Source organism: Venturia canescens, chromosome 3 (assembly GCF_019457755.1).
Source record: "Venturia canescens isolate UGA chromosome 3, ASM1945775v1, whole genome shotgun sequence".
Classification (NCBI taxonomy): Eukaryota; Metazoa; Arthropoda; class Insecta; order Hymenoptera; family Ichneumonidae; genus Venturia; species Venturia canescens.
The window spans coordinates 6,048,395-6,069,410 of record NC_057423.1 but is presented as its reverse complement, the minus strand read 5'-3'; the positions used below and the strand labels follow the sequence as shown (position 1 = coordinate 6,069,410).

The following is a 21,016-nucleotide window of genomic DNA, read 5'->3' as shown; positions in this document are numbered from 1 at the left end:
TGTGGAAATTACCAAGTTTCTTGCCAGATGCTTCTTACATCCGGTGCTACAAATGCCTCAGGGCTGTTACCCTCGCGATTGCGACTTTTCTTACATCCGCTCTATCTCCTATTCGCTTCCGGTTCTCCCAACGAGATTCGACACGGTTTCGAGCTTCCAGTCAGCAGGAGGAAACCTTCGCCGTTGTCAGATTAGCCCTCTGGGTTCTCCGATGAGTGCCTTCTTTTCTTCCTTTTTCTTGACCCCTCCACCGCCGCCTCTTTCTCTTGTGTGGAAGAAACTTTTCTTCCTTTCTGCCCCAGTTCGCATGCATGTAGCGAGGATGATAAGTATATCATCAATGGAAATGGAGATAACGGTGCGGTGCAGTTATTCAGGTGCACCGCGAAACTTTGCTGCAAGGCACTTTGGTAATGGCACGATCCTATAATTAGGAATCTTTATGACGATTGCATTACAAATTTTCTGAATTCATGAACCAAAAATCCGACTGAATGCTCTGAAAAATCGCGTTCAGTCGATTTTATACACAAAATGCTTGAGTGCGGGCTTTGACCCGTAGACATGACACTAGTGCAAATTTGCACCCACGAAAATTTCAAGTGTCTAGAACTTCAAAATTCTTCAGTTTGGCCATATTTCTGTAATAAAACTTGATTTTTCAATTTTTTAAATTATTTTAATCGATTACTAAGGAATTGTTACCCCCAAAAAGTTTCGTGGCAAGATTAATTCCATACATTCATGGATGAAATAAAAAGTTTTGACAAGTCGAAGTGCAGTTGCATCATTCACCAATGAACTGTCATTACAACGTAGAACAATTTTGTTTTTTTTCAACTCGTTTCATGCTCGCTGGACCGAAAGTGATGGGCGGTGAGCGATTATGGTGGATATGGGGAATGGCCGGAAGAGGAACGGTGCCGAATACGAGTCTTCTCGTGGACTCGGATGGGGATGGCGTCGTAGGCGTCGGCGACGGTCCTTGGAATATGACAGAGCAAGAGTCGTTCAATGGAACGTCCGGTAATAGCACCAGTGGAAACTTCAGCTCGTGGCCATCGGACGACAATTTTTTTGCGGCTAATCACGATCTCATTGTCGCCATCGTCACTGCGAGTATTCTCAGTCTTGTGATACTCTTTACAATCGTAGGTAAGCTCTGATGATAAAAATCAATGTTTTTACAAATTTGTTGGATGCACACTCAAAACCCTTGCAATAATTCGTCGAGGCCGTTTCATTGATATTAATTTTAAAAAACAGCTGCCCCTGACAGTTTTCCATAGGGAACTATGGAAAGTGATTCCTCGACAGAAAAAACGGCATGAAATAATCTTACAAAAATTCACTTCCCACGTCTCATCTCAAACGCCGCATTATCCTCGAAAGAGGTCATTTCGAGTATCATTTACCCCGGTACCGTGATGTTCGTGTACCCGGAATAAAAAAACGTGTCGTGTATCTTTTCATCGATGAAAGAAGCCCGGACAGAAAAAGCGTCGAAAAAAGTGACAAGCACAAGCATATTCCCTTATCACTGTACCGTCAGTTCCTTCCATTTCAATTTATCTTTTGCCAATTCACCCTACGGACATCTGCCTTCGACACGTATCCAACGTCACAGTCAACCTATTCGAACCACGAGGATCGCCTTTTCGAATATAACCATTTCCCTCCTGCGTTACCTTCGAGAGCCTCTTAAACGCAATTTTATGCTGATACCTCACTTTATCCGAAACATGTGAGAAGACATATAGAGGGCGACGTTCGAACGCGGATGATATTGGAAAACTGGTGAAGATTGGCATTTGTGACGTTTCACACTTCTGATCCTTCGAGCTCCGTACACCGCGGTGGTAATCTTTGTTCGTCCTGGTGTCTGCACCCTGGGGAATATATTCACGAGTCATCGCTGAGATTCGTGTGCGTGAGCCAAGTGCGAATGAGGCGAAGGAGGATATTCGTAGAGCAAGCATTTGCAGAATCGTTTTTAACGGAAACACCAATTTTAAACGAGACGCGCGATGCCGTGTCGACATCCAAGTGCGTCCTTAACACCATCGCGCACTCTTTAATATGTACGATTTCCAGCGACCCTACAAATTCAAAATTGAATGATCGTTGCGACGTCTGAGCTTAGAAGAAACAATGCTTTATACAGGTTTTGTTTTTTGCCAATTTGATGAAGAGCCAGTAGGAATCCTCTCGAGGGAGACAAGAATTCTGCGCCTTTGACTCGACCATGGACAAAGTTTGTAGGTATACAGCTCTCGTTGTCCGTGCGTGCTTGCAGAAGTAAAAAAGTCATGATCGATACCGCTGGAGAAAGAAAGTCCCCAAACAGTCGTCATCATGAGCCGTCTCATTCAACTTGTATCACTTTTTCCTGAGTTCCGGTGCAAGTGGGGCGACGTACAAGCGTTTTTCTCCTCCCATCAACCCTCTTAACCAGCCCCAAGCATCGAAAAATTCCCGCTTCTTGCGTTGAGCAAACTTTACCGAGGGAAAACTTTTACGCTTCTTGCTCGTTGTTGCCGAGTTCCGGTAAGAATTTTTGCCCCCCGCATGCATTCGCCTTTAGTGCAAACTATTTTCAACAAAGACGAGTAATTTCTTGTTGTTCTTCACCGAGCTACGGGGTTTCAGTGAAAAGGAAAATAGAACGATGACGAGAAAGGTCGAGACGCAGAAATGTGGAAGGGATCAATTTTCTACGTATTGTTCGCCAAACGCTGTGCCTAACTCTTGATCATGCTCTGGAACGGTATCCGTTCTCGAAACACGCCGCCTCATCGGAAATTCGTATCACATTTAAATTCACAACGGCTTATGAATCCTTTGACGTACGCGCAATGCCTCTTCCAAAATGTTTCACTCCTGGACGCTCGATCATCGAATTTCTTCTCGAATCTTTCGAAATTTTAACTGTGCGTGGTGTAAATTTCAAATCATTCGAAATTGTGTTAGAAAAAATAAGAAAAAAAAAGCTTCGCGTGTTCTAAGAGGACAGGACTGTCTCGGAAACTTTTTGTTTCAATACTCGGCATCGAGTCACTAATGGGCCCCTCGATGAAATTTTAAATTGAATGTCTACATAGGAAGAAGCTTATCGTTGTCTGCGTCGTTAATTCTTTCAAGGATATTTTAAATATTCGATCATCAAAAGCAGCGAACAGCTAAAGTTGCCTCGTAAAAGCTTCGACCTCCGGAGCAGTTAGGAATGCTAAAACCGAAAAAATTCAGGAAGAACAAACTTTGATTGGCAAATTGAGCGATGAGGTCACAAGTGTCAGATCCGGTGCGAAGTATCATTTGATATTGTTCATGATCAAAGTAAAATCGGGATTCTTCCACGTTCGTCCGAGCTGTGCATCGGAAATTTTGTCCCCTAGCAAAGAAATAAAAGCTGACGTGCCATTCGATAGAGGAAAAATAAACATCGACGTATTCGTAAAAAGGTGAGCTTCCAAATCGAAACACTCGAGTCATACGGTTACGGTGCTCCACGCGAAATAGTTATTCCGGATCATCGATTCTCTGCAGTAAACATTAAGGATCATTTCGACAAAAAAAAACAAGAGCGCTCTTCCGAATTCGTCTCACTATCAAACTTTCATTCCAATCGACAGTCAGACGGAAAATTCGAGTCGTTCATAGTCGAACGAACCTGTAAAATTTATCCTTAATGTATTCGTGCGAAATACTTCAAAAAATCGAAAATATGACGGAGCTGAGGGAGGAAAATCTTCGGATAAGAAAGCGAAGAAGAAAGAATCACTGGAGCATGTATATTATTTGCATTTTCAATGTCGTAGCACTCCAGCGAAACGACTGTGGGCGGATTTATTTTCAGATGCGAGAGTTTCACGTCGATAAATAATGCATCACCGATTGTTTGAAATATTATATCAGTCGCGCGATGCGCATCTCAATTACGCGGTGATTGAATTACCATCTGCTCATTCTACTCGATACAACGAACCGTTCATCGGCGATTTTGTACGTTGAAGGAAAAATATATGTTTCGATATCATTTCTCCCTAAGGCGGTGCATAAACAAATGTAGAATTCCATTGATGTGTCGCACATCGGAATCAAAGCACGTACGCATTTGCATTGACGGGACTGAATGGGTCAACGCGTGCAAATATTACGAATACCATGAAAAATCAATGAAACGAATGTCCCAAACGAACCATTGTGGACAGACTTAAGTACAGATTTTTCACACGCTTGGAGTGGACGAAATAACGTGATTTTATTGATTTTTTTTTCCGCGACAAGAAAATAAATGTTTATTGAAAAATTGTGAACGAGATTCATTGGTACATCTGTTCATGTGCTTGTACAATTGCTTTTGTCAAAAAATTTCTCAAAATGGCGCAACTCCGGCTGTTTTTCTGTAGCACCTTTTTTTGAGCATCAGTTCCGGTGGACATGATGACTAAAAAACTATTAATCCGATCTATACCAAATTTGTACCACTTATTTAATATAAAAATAGCTTGGGCCTGAACGAAGGACTTGTAAAAATTTTGATTTAAAAAAAATGGCGACAGTTTTAACAAACAATTCATTTTTTGAGGTACTAAATTTTCGGTTTTTTATAAATGTATAAATTTGGCATGGATCGGATTAATAGTTTTTTTAGAATATTCTTTATTTTTAATTATTTTTAGATTATTCTTCAGACATTGTACTTGAAGAATATCTAATAAAAAAAAAATTCGATTTTTCCACCCATCACAAGATAAGGCTTTAAGCCCAAATCCCTTGCAACGAGGTTATCGATTGCACAAGCGCAACGAAAATGGGGCGTTTCGCACGCTGTGCGAAAGGATGATTCGACTGCGTTTTCAAAGTTGTGAGTTAATGACTTTTGTACAGTCTCGAGCCATTACGTAGATTGAACGCCGATTACTGTCGCGAGATGACTCAACTTGCAATCCGTTTGGGACGGTTCACGAAATTCAATACAGTAAATTTCGTGGTCAGCATAGTTTGGACGAGGTCCAAGCGCTCCTGCAAACTTCACCGTATCTTTATGGAATTGAGATAGTTGAGGTTTTCTGTAACCCACGGAAAGGAAACGTCTTGTTCGCCACGATCTCCCTCCTCTTCCTCTTTTGCTACGTGCTTGAGAATCTTTCGCCTACCGCAAGCATCGCGATGGCGAATTCCTGATATACATGAAACATTCTAAATGTACTTGAATCGAGATTTAGCCATGACTTTACATGACATTTTAATGGAAAATTAGCTCTATACGATGAACTGAGATCGATAAAGGAGTGAAGAAAAAAGATTCAAGCAACAAATTACTTTCAACAAAGTGAGCAAAATATCAGAGAATAGAAACCGAGAGCCGAAATGCCGGTTTTTCGGTTTCTCATTTTCAAATTGGAACAATCCCCGCAATGATATGGGAAGTGGAAGTCAGAAATAGAACGATGAATGGTATAAATGTGGAGTTCCACTTTGTGTTTTAAGGTCGTCGCCCTAATAAGATTCATATTTCCGGTTCTTCATTTCCTTACCTTCATTTCATTCTCCATACCAAAAGGATATTTGGAAAGATTTATTTCATGAATAACCTGGAAGATTTTCTTCCCCATATCAGAGAACTCCTTCTATCGTAGAAAGACGGAAGAAAGCTTCACAAAAGTAAAAAATCAAAGATGAGTCGAAGTTTATATTCATAGCAGCAACAAAACCAGGGATGGATCTCGAGCGTATTTCTGCGTTGCACGCTCGTATACTTTTCACCTTCATTCTTCCGCGATTTTCAATCTTTTTCATTACTTTCCCGTGGTACGAGCTTTACGTTCTATTCCGTATATTTTTTTCAAGGTTTTCTCGTCCTCGGTTTCTTTTCAATATGACTTCATTGTTGACGTATTCTCGGGGTCTGGTGCACCCAACGGGATGGAGCATCGCCCAACGGAAACTGGTTTTTGTCCCTGTCGTTGGAATTTCTTCATTTTTTCCATCTCTCGAATATCCATAGTCATTGAGATGTATCGGAATTTCTGAGGTTTCCGCAAGCAGAGGCAATCGATATTTCGCCGAGCTAGCCACAGTTTCGTTTGATCAGTTCGACCATCCCGCAGAATTAATCACGTACTCATCATATTCTCAATACCAATAGATCGATATTGGAGATTCAGAATTTTAAAATGCTACCTATGCTAGTTGATAATGGAACCGAACACTAATGGCGCATCAAAATTAAGGGGGTTTGGACCGCGTTAATTTCGCCATAATCCTGTTTTAGCATTGATTGATTTACAGAGGCCTTATCTGCCTGCTGCAGTACCGTCCACTTTCCCTCCTTCTCTTTCGCTTCGTTTCTCTCTCCCATTTGCGTACAGGACACACTTTAAACTGACGTTTAACGCGTGAGATTATACACTCCAAATGGCGATAATTAGCCTCTTGTTCTCCGCCACTATCGACGATTCGTGGAGAGTCGCAATTGAAAATTCGAAACTCCAGAATCAAAATTAGCATATATTCCCAAGCGTGCGCGAGTCGATTGTAACGAATGAGATTCTTCAACGGTGGACGTAAACCCGAGCAAATTCTACACCACCGACGCTTCGATTCCTCAGATAAGATAATATTTCCGCAACGTTTTACGGCTCTATAGCCCGAACCAGCGGTGGAAGATTCTGTACAGAAGAGTTCCGCTTCCCCATGGACATGGATATACTACCGCGCACGTTCGTATAATCGCACGGGACGTGTCGAGGATTATATCTATATCGGGTTATCTATCAAGTAGCACAAAAGATTCGATCCTAGTATAATATGATGGAAAGATCAGAAAGCGGCATTCGCAGTTAGCAATGCTCGAATCTTCTAATGCATATATGTGTACATACGTATCTTATGTACGATATAACGCTCGAGCGAAAATAGATGAGACCGATAGATAGTTTATAATGTAGAGGATCGGAAAGATGTGTCAGCGAAATCGAAGAAAGTCTGCTTGAAAGAAGGAGAAAGCAATAGTTCCCTGTGGAATAACCAATAGCTGTCCTATTTCTTGGGCGAACGAGAGTGGAAATGGAATCCATGGTGAAAGATTCGTTCTGACGACATTTCCGACACTTCTTTCCTGATCCCTAGCTAGAAACTTTCTTTGACTCTGGTACATACGGGTACATAGCAGAGACACTCCGGTGTGAGCCGGTAACGCAAAATTGCCGAGAGGTGGAGTACGAGACGAACCCTTTCTCGTCAATTTCCTTCTTCATACTTTTCTTTCGTCGAGTAAGTAGCGAGTGTACGTAACTCTAGCTATACTTGTATGCAGAAGAAAATTGAATCACCCTTTCTCTAACGTCGGTAAGACCGTTTTTTCTTTTGCTTCTTCTTCTTCTTCTTCTTCTTCCTTTTATCACTTTTGATAACGGACGTGCTGTATACTCCGAACGCGCGCGGCGTTCCCACCCTCGGACAGAGCTGAGCGATAATTAATCCGGAAGGTTCCATAAAAAAGCTGATGAGCCGGTTAGTGCGAGCAATAGTTCCCGCCGCAATGAACTTGATGAAAAACTTTACCGGGGTATTGGCTATCAGACAACGTCAGGACGTTATTTAACCGGTTTAACGCCTTCGGTAACGTCGGTTCCGTCTTTATGCTCCTTGCTCATTAATATATTCATAACTCCCTCGCTCATGCTTATACATACAATGTATAAATTGCTTGTTGTATTTATAATCTCAGGAGAATTTTGCAAATGGCCACTCCGCGTCATATCCTGTAACGTTGCAAAGTTTTCTTGCGGTTGCCAGTGAAAATTCTTCGCTTCAATCAACACTATCTTTGCCCTTAGTAAGCAGACGTTTTTATATGATATTTTGTTGATCCCATTGCCACGGTGTTCGATGTAAAGTGCATGGATTTAGACGAGACTGACGGCTCCCCGTTCCGTACTAGGCTCTTCAACACTCGCGCCATTTTCACGTGCTAAAAAACGTGTTGAAACTGTTAAGAGACGAACGGAACAGGAGCCCAAGTTTTTCCGGACTTTGGCTCCCATTTACGTCGTCGCATAAGACGACACGAGCAGCTCCTCTCGCGAGACCAACGAATAAAACAGGCGAGAGATGGGCCAGAGCCGTTTTATCAGCCCGGGTCCATCAATTATAAAGTTCGGATTAAACGGTCTGCGGGAGAGCTTGTCTTCCAAATTGCAATGCGACGTGCGCGCTTTCTTCCTTTTCGTAGCTCCGTTTCGCTCATTCTCATCACAGACTTTACTACTTTTCGTAAGTATTTTATCACCAAATACAATAATCCTGTTTTCTCTCGTCCCTCGGATCCTCGTTGGGATGAGACACGTTACCGGCTGCAAGGTTCAAAACAATCACAGAATCTCTCGGATAACGTCAAATTTTCCGGCACTTTTCTCATTCTTCACTCTAAACCGCGAATAATGCAATTTTTTCGCTTCATTGCGAAAAATCCTTGGTTTTTTTATACCGATGATTTTTCCTGTCAAACAATCCTTAGTATTAAATTAATTGAGATGTTTGTGAGAATCTGAAAACTGTTTTTGATCTCTGAGAGGCTCTTTAGCTAAGTCGTTATTCAAAGCAGAGAATTAAACAACGAGATTAAATGAAATCGAAGTTTTCAGGAAACTCTGCTAATGCGGTAATTCATAGAAGGGAAATACGTCGTCTCAAAATTTCTGAAGCAAAACAGGAACTTCATCATATTTCCGATTTGATTTCGTAGCACATATTATAATTGAATATGAAGGGGATTATCTAGCGGATTATCGGAATCCTCTAAAATCCTCGAGCCCTGTGAACAACCAGAAAACTTTGAAAATTCGAATTAATGGAATTCCCGTGGCTCGTAAACGAATTTGTTTAATGAATTTTCGGGGGTCAAAATACGTTACTATCTCGCGATAAATTTGCTTCTTAAATGAGCCCTGATCTTTTTCGCTTTCATTCTCCAAACGCACAAGCACAATGAACGAAAATATGACGAACTGTAGATAAAGTTTTATGTATGATTTTGCGGTGGAGTCGCGATGTTTCCCGTCATTCCAAATTCAATAAAACTTCGTGCTTTAAATATTCATGCACAGGACTGCGAACGAAGAATAAAGCACGAGGATTTATCGACGCGCCGTTAACACGCAGCGATTCGTTTTTTTCTCCATCATGTTCTTTCACTCACCGCTCTATCACGTTCAGCAAGCAGTTCTTGAAACAAGATTAAAAACGTGTATATTCCACGAATGTGGCAAACGCCCTTCGACGATAACAAATTACCATAGAATGTGAGGTCTTCGAAAGTGCTTGAATTCTTTATAAATCATAAACAACAATTATTCGAATCGTGGCTAGATCTTCTCCCTTCGCGTTGAATATAACGTACCGCTAAAATTCCATGATATCAAACAAAATACCGAAATTCGTGCGACCCAAATTCTACTCGAAGCACGTATCCGCTCCGAGATTTCTCGTACATGAATTTTTCTCATAGCGGAATAAAATTTATCAATTTTCGAACAGTGACGCGGCAAGAGCGCAAAAAAAAAACCCCTCGAAGTTGAACGAGAATGTGGCAAACGTCAAGGCTTTTTTGTTGAAGAAACTAAATATTTTGCTACCTGAAAAACGTAATTGAATCGCGACATTAATTTCTCAGTCCAATTACAAAAAGTGTAATGATTATCCGCAACGAATTTTAGTCCGTATTGGGAATAATATAAAATGACAGAGAGATCTGGCGCACTCGCGCGTTCAAAAGGTAAGCCGCGATCTCGACTAACAGATACGTTTTTACAATTTCCCGACGTATTGCCGCGGATGAATGGCGGCACGCCACATTACTGAATGTCGGTTTTATGTAGACCTGTGTCGGCAGAATCGGCTATAGCTCACAGCGTGAAAGCTCGATGTTTGAAAGCTCCGATTTAAGAGCTAATCGATTTTTAAATGTATACAGATATAGAGGAGAATACATATCTATACGCGCGTAAAAGCTCTCGTGAAACGCGCGTTAATGGTACAACGAACCGAGTGTTATGGCAAACTAGAAGAGCTTTTTCCTTCGGGTTTCCCAGCAGCTTTAGTATTCTTGGTCGAATGAAAAATAACGATATTCGTGAAAATAAATTGTGCAATTGGATACGAAATGGGTGAGAAAAATTTGAACGGAAAGGGAGGAAATTTGGAAGGAGCTTCGTCGGAATTTTGAGACGTTCCTCCGCCGTATTCGAACATTCGCGAAAGCATTTCAGCGCCTTCGCTTTTATCTGTTACACGGATAAATAAAAAGGAGTGTTTAACCATTCGCTGCTCAGCTTTGAGCAATTACGCGCGGTCCTTTTGCTGTCTACCGCTGCGGCAAAGTGGTTACATGAGCAAACTGAAACGATGCTCGACTCTGTAACTCGCGCGCCCGCCCGCGCTTCTCGCAGTCTACCGCATGAAATTACGAGAATGCACGCTCAATGGAATCACCTCACTTCGAGCAAATACAGTACACACATCCATGGAGATACTCGTTGGATAATTAGCGAGACAAGGCGGTGGATCGTATGAGCCGGGGATGATACACAGAGCCAGCAAACTTTTCGGACCCCGGTCGTGTCACTCGCTCGTACGCCTTACATGTGCTCGTACTACTTGACAAGAAGCGTAACGAATAGTGTACTCGAAAAGTTCCATGCTCGAGGAGACTGCCAGCTACGAGAATTATCGTGGCGTGTGCTTCAAAGTTGCAAGCAACTTCGAACTTCTCGTTGGTACGAAGCAGCATTCATTTTTGTTGCTGTTTCTAAATTTTTTTTTATCATTTGAAACAACGAAAATGGGTCGCTTGGCGGTTTGACGATATTTTTTCGACATTCCATTATTTTCGTGATCGCGCGTTCCTTGAAGTGAAAAAATTGTAAATTAATGGAGAAAACGATTTTTTTTCAGCAGTTCCAGGACCAAAGCTTCGATACGGAACAGCTGCATAATTAATGAAAATTCCCAAGCGCAAGGCCATTCAGGTGTAACATTGATCAGCCTTCGTCATTCAGTATTTCTCTTCGTTCGAAATTACCACGTCGCTCAACCACATTACCAAGAATATCGCAATTTCGTATGTTATTGTGTAATCATCAACGCTCCGGTGCCAGGGACAATTGTATTGCTCAAAACCAAAATTACAGAGAGATCTTACGCTCCATATTTCCCTAGGTAGACATCATGTAGACGCGACTCTGCATGCAAATCAGTCAGGCAAAAAAATACCTTTGTTAGCAGGAATGCAATTAGACTTGAATGTCCTTTGAGCCGGGGCAACGTTTTTATTTGTGTTTTTTGTTTCTCTCTGAGCAATAAAAAAAAAAGTATTTTTACGAGTTTCTCAATGATTCGATAAGTACTTAAAAGTATTAAAATTCTCCATCGAATTCAACTGTGCATGTGCCATCGAAGAATCCAGCATTATTTTTACAATTTTTTCTCATTCAACAAATTGAAAAGTCCCGAATTTCGAGCAATTCTGAGAGTAAATATAATTTGTATTTTTCATTCAATTGAATTTACGATCAAACTGATTTCTACAAACCAATAGAACCATTTAAATCGGTGACAAGTGATCGAGAAATGGTCAACCTGAAAGTTGGTGGCAACCCTCAGCAAGTGGTGTCTGCCATAAAAAGGTGCATTTCTATGACCCGCTATTTCCAATAAACCGAAACTTGCTACTGTTGCTGGTAACTGAATAAACTTCATAGTTCCTGTGATGGCTCATTATGAGGCAAAATACAACCACCGTAGCTTCCAGTAACCCGGAGAACATTGGTGCTCGAACGAGAAGAGTTGCCATTGAACATTTAATTTCACTGGCTGACGAGAATGTTTTGGATTCATCATCAATTAGGATGATCAATGAAAACAGTTGGATTCAACGCTGAATACATAATTTAAGTGATCACTGCAATGCTATAACACATTATTTGCAATGCTGTAATTCTGTAACATGCAGCATTAGTGATAACGTTAATACGAATATCTGTTCGTAATGTGAATATATAATATTGGAAGGAGCCACGTACGAGATAGAACACGTGGAGAATCATCAGGATCTCGTGTTCATTATGCACACACAGTCTGTACACGGATATATAGACTCAGCTGAAATCACAGAGTATACAGGGTGTACTGCACACCAACGTCCATACGTAACCCTCCGGTGAATCTAAGATATTACGGAATACTAATTTAAGCACGTATTATGCAGATTATTTGGCCGACACGGTCCGCTAATGTTGGAGCAAACTGTGCTGGAAGTGATCATGAAAAATTCACGGAGTTAACAGCGTGGTGTGATAATTGTTCGCAGCGAAACGCGCTTCAATATTAAGTGGGCAGTTATTTTAAACGAGTTTTCAAAAGCTGATTAACTGGGAAAGATGAAGTTTTTTCTTGCCTGCTCCGCACATTCGAATGTGGTCAACCGGCAGGAATAAAGCTTTTATACTGGAATGCAATTTAAGCAAATCTTGTGCGAGTGTCCAATCCGATTCGAGAAGCCTCATGGATCTTTTAATCCTCAATGATGTGTGACTCGTGTGAATCTGAATGGTCGAATAGTGATCCTGTAACGAAATAGTTTAATCGATCGCACAATGTTTCGAGGCCGCGGGATAAGCTCGATGTGCCAGGTCTTAAGCTGGACGAAGACGAGATCGTACGGTTCGTAAAGTATACAAATTTACCATTAAACAGGGCAACTCGAATACTCAATCTATCATTTGGAAAGCAGGATCGTGGCGATTCGAGTATACTTGAAATTTGGTACTCATCCGATACAATAAATATTCTGCGGCAATAATGCGGGAGCGTCCAGCAACTATAACATTCGATCCATCATTTTGAAATGTTACTGGCCAAATTCCGATCGAGTGAAATTTTCTCGTTCGCATCTCGACTACGGTAGAAACACAGTATATCGATATTTGGAGTTTGCATTTGATTAATGAGGATGTGGGTAAGGGCAGGGAGAGGAGTGAGGTGAAACGATATTATTCCACGCGTCATCCACGCCAGGTATTTAATTGAAAAGTTCCAATCATGAAAGTGCTCTTAGCGATTATCGTGCGAGAGAGAAAAAAATGAGGAGAGCTTTCGAGATAATTCGAGTCTGCGGGCTTGATGCTCGCGTGGAAAAACCGACTGCAAAATTATCGCAATTATTCATAAATGAAAAATAGCTCGACTCCGTAGTGATTTCCTGTTTATTTAATCTCATCGAAATAATACATTTCCAATCCGTATCAAGAACTTGCTCTCACCTCGCCCATTATTCCTACCAGATTCTTCCATTACCCACCACCGCCTCTCATTCGAACGAATTTGAGATCGATACTTCTTTCCGGATAGGATAATCCTTGGCACTGTACGATGGCACGTACGGAAACGAATTTGCTGAGTCAGAGGCATCGAAGATCGTGCGGGGATGGTGAGCGGCGGGGTGGTGACGTGAAATAGTCGTTTCGCTATGCCCAACATCTCGTTGCTTTTGATAAATAGGTAGAACCAGAGCCCTATTTCTTCTTTCTCTCTTCATTTTCCAATTGTCCACAGTGTTCGACCTCTTTCCACTTTTCGCTTGGATTCCTTCATCCTCCGCAGGACCAATTTACGGTTTACGTATCAGTATAACCACTTGAAAATTCGAGATTATATACATCTGGATTACGAATGCTGGATCACAAATCATAATTAAATTCATATCATCCAGTAAGCTTTTCTGCTATTTATATTTCTCTCATTTGCTCGCTCGAGTGTATCTCTCGCGCATCAGGGATATATCGCTGAAATAATCATTTGTTTGCTCGCTCCAATTTGCCCACATACGAATGAAAACGTATCCATTCATGAAAGTTTATTTCAGAAACAGGCTTCTCTCTTTCGCGAGCACTTTCCCATGCACCGAAATCAAATTACGTTACGCTTTTTCGTTTTCCCCCAAGTACATATCTTGATTATACCCAGCACAGATTGCGAATTCCAATGTGCTGGGGGGGCTATTCGAGGAGAAAATTTGCGGGTGGAACAAGAAATGAATCCATAGCTGTAAGCGATATTGGAATACAAGCCAGTGTTACATTAGTCTATTACATAGACATAGGTAGAGCCAGGGATGTAGAGACAAACCAGTATGCTTAATGGTTAGATGCGCGTTTCAGAAATCAGAGCCAACGAGTTTCAAGTTTGAATCGCTCGAGGGTAAACAAGCTTCTGCACCTGAGAGGCACACCATCGCAATACACCGTGCGCGCACGAAATTCAGTATTCTCATTCTCTGGTTTCGCTCGTTTTTCTTTCATCACGATAACTCAACAAAAAGTAATTTTGCGACTGGAGGGGCAGGGGGAAAGGGAGGGCGGGAGAGAGTCAGTTCATTTGATTAAGCTACTATGTTTCACCGGAACGCATGTAGATATGGCTGATGTAGAGAAGAGCCGGAGCCCTCAGAACTCTGTTTAAAGCTCGCAGCTATGTACAATTACGTACATGCATTCACTCGCGTTTGTGTGTGCACCGGTACATACCACAAGGATGGATCCTCGTATACGTACATTCGGGAAAAAGTGGGGAGGGGGGCAACATGCGCCGATCTTGTAATAGGGAAACCAAGAACCCTTGTTCGTTGTTATCTAGTCGTTGCAACGTTGCACGTAATCTTCCTTCGTACTAGCTTTCTCAAGCTTGCTCGACTCCTTCGCCGCTCTTATGGCGTAAGTTTGCCCCAATTTGGAGCCCTCCGTACGACGATAGCGGATCCGTGTTCCGCTTGGAACCGTCGAGCTATACGCAGTCCTCCAAATAATTGTGACCTTTGTATAAACCGTGGATTAGCTGTGCCGGGTTATAAGGGACGTACCGAGTGCGCATTTAAGTTTCGGCAAATCCAATGATTGCTGCGGGAGCAACCGATCAGCAGACACGGAGGAAGTGCCAGAGCAAAACTTGGACGGATTAAATTAGGTTCAATTAGGGCTGCGAATGAGCGTATAATTGCTACAAATCGATAATCTCCCTCAACTCGCATAAACCCTCTCATTCTGGGCCGATATGAGCCCAATATAAGGGGATCAAGGAACTTGAGCGACAACGACAACTAATCGGGGATATCACCGTGCTTATAACTCACGAAGAAACTTCGATCGGCGAGGGTACGCATTGTGCTCTGCTGTAACGAACACAGAATCCGATGGACCAGGGTCATCCTCGTTCAGGCACGATTACATTTTTATAGGCGGATCCGTCAAATCTCTAGAGGGGCGAACGAGCGCAATAACGACTGATGGCCAGACACCTCTTTCGTCAACAAATTAATCCCTCTCCCGTTATCTCGGTTCGTTTCTTTCCATTCGACACAAAATCAATGCACACACAGAGCCAGATACCAAGCTCTCTGTTCGCTGGAACTCTAGCGCGAATAAAAGGCATGACGTCATCGCCAACCAACGAAATAATTATATAGAAAGTGGAGCGAGGGGCAATTGCGAGGAAAAGCCACAGAAAGTCCGAGGTTTTCACCGAGCAGAGTCTTAACGAGACACTATTATCTCCGGGCGGAACGTAATCTTTAAGAAATTGAGGAAAAGAGAAAATATAAACTGAGCGCAGATATCGCGTGGCTGCATTTAATCGGGCTCGAGGATCAATCGATTCTCAAACTTTGAGAAGCCTTCGATCGCAGAATACTCTGTGATAAGAGGGCGCATGGAATAACTTTGAGAAATATATTTCAAAAGATTGCGAGTCTATGCTGCCAATTAGCGGAGTTTTAATGATCAAGCGAGAAGCGCAAAATTACGTGAACGTCACCGCAAACGCGTTGATTATTTTTCACTCCGACCGAATGCTGCAATACGTTATACGCTCAGGACCGAAACTTTGGATGGAATAAATGAAGGAAGACGGTTGTAGGGATTGCACATTTAAAGCCAATACGTACGTAGACTGGAACACGTCAAGTTTTCCTAACGAACGATATAGTCGAAGCTGCTTGTAAGCTCGGTAGAGCGGGGTGAGCAGGGGCGAGTCAAAGTTAGCCAAAAGTCTTGCGATAGTCTCGCTCGTTGCTCATGGAAAGGGTTTACGTTGAATACTCCGCACCAACGCCAGCCCCCGGACCGCAAGTTTACCAAGGTACACTAGCTCCGGGGCCATTGCAGTGGCGCTTCCAGCTGGATGAAGGATTGGCAACGATTCAAGCCACGGCCCCCGCCCTTTGCTCCTTTCCTTGAAGAGTCACGATGTTTTATACAGTTTACAAGAGCGTATAGCAAACAAGAGATACTACTGAGCGAACACGGCCTTCTCCAGAATAACGGTGAGTTAACCTCCCGGCTTGAATCGCAGGATCTTCTTCATTCACCGGTTTTCCTTTCACCGAGACTTCTGCACTCGACACACAATACCTCCAATTTTCTCGGTAAACTCGCTATCGCACCCCCGTTTCAAAAACGTTTTACAATGCATTTGCGGTGTTTCGAAGCTGCTTCGGCGACCGCCGGTTCAATGAAATCTGTCCTAGCGTGACTCGCTCAATCTATAGAAATCAGGCGACAGATTTTCGCTACGTTGGATCTTCAAAAATCTTGATAAACTCCGTTTTACTGATATTGGGAGAAAAAATTCTTTACGCAGCTTGTTCTCATCGGTGCGGCGATCATTATCTTCCTCTGTCTCATCGATTACTGCTCTATCGTCGTTCTACACGGATAGCTCTTTGTAAAAGACATCCAAGTTTAGGGTAGCTTCGTTAGTAATAAAACGCTGCTATGGGCGGCTGGGCCATTCAAAGTAGTTTTCAGCTATCGTCACGAGGACGACTCGTTGATGCCTGTTTCAAAAGCTTTGTGTCGAGGCAATAAATGAGACATGGGTACTGCTTATCCCTTAAGACGGGAGGCTTTAATGTGGTGGAAATAAGCTTCCCTCGGAAGGTGGGTCTCTCAGTTTTGTTGCTATACTTTTTTTCATTCGCTTCGAACCCCCCGCGCAAATGCCTGTACAGTAAGTTCACGTGGTTGCGGGCTTTTAGTTCCAACATGAGATAAAAGCCATCGGGCCTCGTATACCGAGCGAGTAGGATAACTCAGTTTCATCATTTCCGCCAGCTTTTCCACAACCGACGAAGGGCGTTTTCAAACGTTGTCTTTTGCTTTCTTCTCTCTCTCTCTCTCTCTCTCTTTTGTATTTTGTTTCATTCCATTCCAACGATGGGGCCACGAATTGTCCAAATTCCTCACGATGAAGCCGCAACGAAATCAATGGTTTCTAGCAAAATGGAAAGAAAAAACGTGCTCTCCCCGTGGGACTTAATCCGCCAGGCTTTTGAAGCTACCTCCGCACTTCCACGAGGAACGCGGCAATGTAAACTTTTTGTTTCGAGAAAACTCGTTATCGAGAAGTGATGAAGTCGAGACTAGTTGCTGAAGTGAGAGAGGACGCTCCAACTATTTCCCGTACATACTACCAGAGATAAAAGAATAAATCGAAGAGAAAAAACGACTGTTAAGGGAGCGAAGAGCTTGCTCGACTCTTGGGCGTGTCATCGATTCCCTCATCTTCGAAAATTGACTCCGAGTCTCTGGAGGCTCCCCACCCCTTATGACTCGCGTTACCAAGGCTTGTTCTCGCTGACGGCTGCTGCACATTAATTCAAATAAAAATTCAAATAATTTTTCACAATCTCGTGTCATATCGAAGGCAATTTCATTTGTGCATGACGGAACGAGCGCGATGTTTTCATAGAGCAATATAAAAGTTCGGGCGCGAGTGCATCTCGTCCCAAGGATTCCACACGCTTTAACCTCCGCGGTGATCTTTCGCTCTGCTCTAAACTTTGGCCCGGGTTTGGTGAGTTCGAAGCAAAAAACGTAGCTACACCGAGCAAATTTCGATATTCCTGGTGTACCAGAGGACATGACTCCATATTTATATCCACAGGGACGATCCATAAATTTGCGCGCAGTTAGCGCATTCACGCGAAAACGAATAGTCCATATATATTTTCTCGCTCTGACAAATCCTGATGCATGTTTGCCGATTTATCTTATTTACAACGATTTTCCAACGAGCGAAGAGCTTATCGGAAAGGTGGCGTATCGATCGCTCATGTTTTATTCTGGAAAGTGGATTCGTTTCCGTATCATGAATTCCTACAGGGCATTAAGCTCCGTTGATTTTTACGTTCGAAATATAATTCAATATTAAACGAAGTAGCTGAAAAACGTTGAAATATTGTTCCTGCTAATTTTGACCTGAAATATTGCTGGTGAGGAGACTGGGATTGCAAAGGAGTGTGAGAGAAGCTCACCGATGTTGATCCAGTGGAATGTTTCGAAATTCAGAATGGACAGGCGAGCTCGGAGTAGCGCAGATTATGCAGTCTCTGTTTCTTAAATACGTTACCGCCTCTACGAGTCTATCGACTTGGGCGTTTCCGAACCTTTCAGGGCTCAATCGCTCCACGTTAAGAATTTGCATCGAGCTTGCGCTCGCCGATGTACCAGAATTTCTGGGAAAACGAGAAATTATTATTTTGTCTTGCGAGCCTTTTGATAACGTTCTTCAGTTAACCACAACGATTAGATGTTATCGAACTTGTGATATTGCTAAAGAGGGCATTACTGGAAGGCAGTTTTTTTAAGGTGCTCGGCCAAATGGAAATTCACAGGGCTCCCAATACCACAAGCTCTTCAGTTTAAAGCTCTCCCAGACTTTCACAAATTCGGGGCACTTCCAATTTAATCGTCGCGGTACATCTCATCCGAAGACATGTCCAGCGTCCCAATTTTCGTCATGATATATTATATTCCGGAGAGAATTCAATGAGGTCGTTTGGAGAATGCAGCTGCATCGCCGCAAGCGATTTCCTTTATTTCCTCCACGCTTTCACGCTCACGCGCCGATCCGTTTCCTCTAATTCCTCTGTATATATAGCTCGGTAGTTTAATTAAACGCTCTCATTTATTCTTCAGGACAATTTTCTCCCCATTTTCGTTGGGGCAGATTATCTCCAGCGGAGGTGTGGACTGTCTGTTGCGTGTAGCCTCGTTTTTGTCGACATCTCGTGAAGCTCCTCGAAATCGAATGTCGGTTTATGTGTAATTAAGGTTAAATGGATTTTGACGAAAACTCCGTCGCATTCCCATCGTCTTTCATCGCAAGTGCAATCGTTTTTAAAGATTTTTTATGAGGAGCCATTCCGATTGAATGCCAGAAAATTACTCGCCGCTCCTTTGAACCTGACTGAAACCCTCCTCAAGATTCACGCACGAAGCAGCATTTCAATTATAGCCACTGAAAATTGGTTATAAGATGGGGAAAATAAGGGCCGCGACGTAGGGAGCGAGCCACGAAAAGAAAAAAAATACCGGATCTGGATCGCTCCAGTATTTATAGAACGAAAAGTGCTTAAACGGATGTTGAAAATATAAACGCTGGCCTAATTAGCAGCCCAATAAGTTAACTGGATCGATGTAGGGACACTTTGCCAATAACTAAGAGGGTTGAAACTGCAATAAATGGAAATTCGTGACACATGCGAAGATAGTTTAATAATACGCTGTGATATTGCTCAGTATTTAAATCCAAAGAGGACACGTAAAATTTCTGGACTTCTCACGATCCACCGTAACGTTGCGATTCACGAATAGGGTGCAAGCACCCGAGCAATGCGCTGCAACTTTCTCGCTGAAACACGAGCTGTCATTTCGAGGGAATAGGGTGGAAAAAAAGCAGAGAATAAATGCAAAAAAAGAGAGGAAGGATGGGAAGGGGGAGGGAAAGAGAGAGAAGCAAAAACAGTCTGATCCTTCTACACAGAACGTGAGGCAGGTGAGTGACAGGATAATCCTCGAAAACACGAGTCCTCTTTGCAATGCTTTTACGGAAATTCACCTCTCTTTACGAACGTCACGACCGCTTCTCTCACTCTTCAACGAAAAGAAGCTTTTCATGGCTATATAATGTATGTATTTATTTATGTTTTGTATGTATTTATGCGAGTGTAATATCATGCGGTATTTGAAGGTATAAAGCAAGATTTTCCATGCATACTACCCCGCCGCCCACTGACGGGTACTTATTATATTTTCTATAAACATGCACATTCTAAACGCCCCGCTCGAAATTCCAGCAGCCAGCACCTTTGCATTCAAAGCTATTCCATCGCAGAGATCCAAAGAGAAGGCAATGGCTGTACGTGAAAGTATTTCAAGCCCAGACATAAACTCGATCTCACGAAGTCCCAGTTCACCTTTAAATCAGCCAATATTCCAACCGAATCCCCGAACAACGTCGAGCCAAATCCAGACCCTTTCGGGTTACAAAAAGTCGTAAAACGCTGCCAGTGGACAGGAATAATAACGTATTTGCAGATTCAGTGAACCACCGTCCAGCAGCACCGAGCACCGTCTCAAGCTTCCTGTGCGCTAGATTTTATTCGGGAAACTACGAGAAAATAATAAATGTCCAGCAGTCTCACCTGCGAAACATAGATAATGCGTAACCTCCCAGTAATCCTCTGCAGTGCTGCAGGAGATGCGGCCCCAAGGACCACGCCACGAAGCTCCCCTGAGACAGAAAGCACACGCGCAGTGATATACCGTTAAGCACTCGTTTGCATCAGCTTGGGGAGGAATGCTTTTGCGCAAAAGGATCGTGCCGGCCGCTAAAACTCGATGCGTTCGTGACTTGCTCCTGAGAGGATTAGTTTCATTGCACTAATTTCAGTGGACTTCCATTAGGAGTGCTGCACAACTTCATCATCGAAGGATCAACGCTCGGTGATAGCGGTCGAAGGCGAGTGAAATCTTCAAGCGGCGTACAGAGCTCCTGCCAATTGCACTTTGCTCCTGGCAAGTAAATACGCTCAGGTATTACGTCGAGAAAGTCTGTATGGGTACGATGGATTGATGATTATTAATGCGCCTTATTAATGCAGACAAAAAGGCATCAA

General features: G+C 42.7%; 2 protein-coding genes across 4 annotated transcripts in view; one reads left to right on the top strand and one right to left on the bottom strand.

Annotated features, from left to right (window-relative positions):
• Positions 1-21,016, bottom strand: part of LOC122408105 (annexin A13-like) — a 71,730-nt gene that overhangs the window by 10,179 nt on the left and 40,535 nt on the right. Inside the window, exon 3 of one of the 2 annotated variants that reach the window (XM_043414702.1) lies at positions 20,543-20,631. The exons of the other annotated variant lie outside the window; for it this stretch is intronic. Within the exon in view, the coding sequence (XP_043270637.1) occupies positions 20,543-20,631 (89 nt within the window). The remainder of the gene's footprint in view (positions 1-20,542; positions 20,632-21,016) is intronic. 2 annotated transcript variants of the gene reach the window in all.
• LOC122408107 (5-hydroxytryptamine receptor-like) overlaps positions 1-21,016 on the top strand; it is a 91,631-nt gene that overhangs the window by 34,555 nt on the left and 36,060 nt on the right. For both annotated transcript variants that reach the window (XM_043414707.1, XM_043414706.1), the window contains exon 3: positions 868-1,155. In XM_043414707.1, the coding sequence (XP_043270642.1) occupies positions 870-1,155 (286 nt within the window). In that variant the 5' untranslated portion in view covers positions 868-869. The remainder of the gene's footprint in view (positions 1-867; positions 1,156-21,016) is intronic.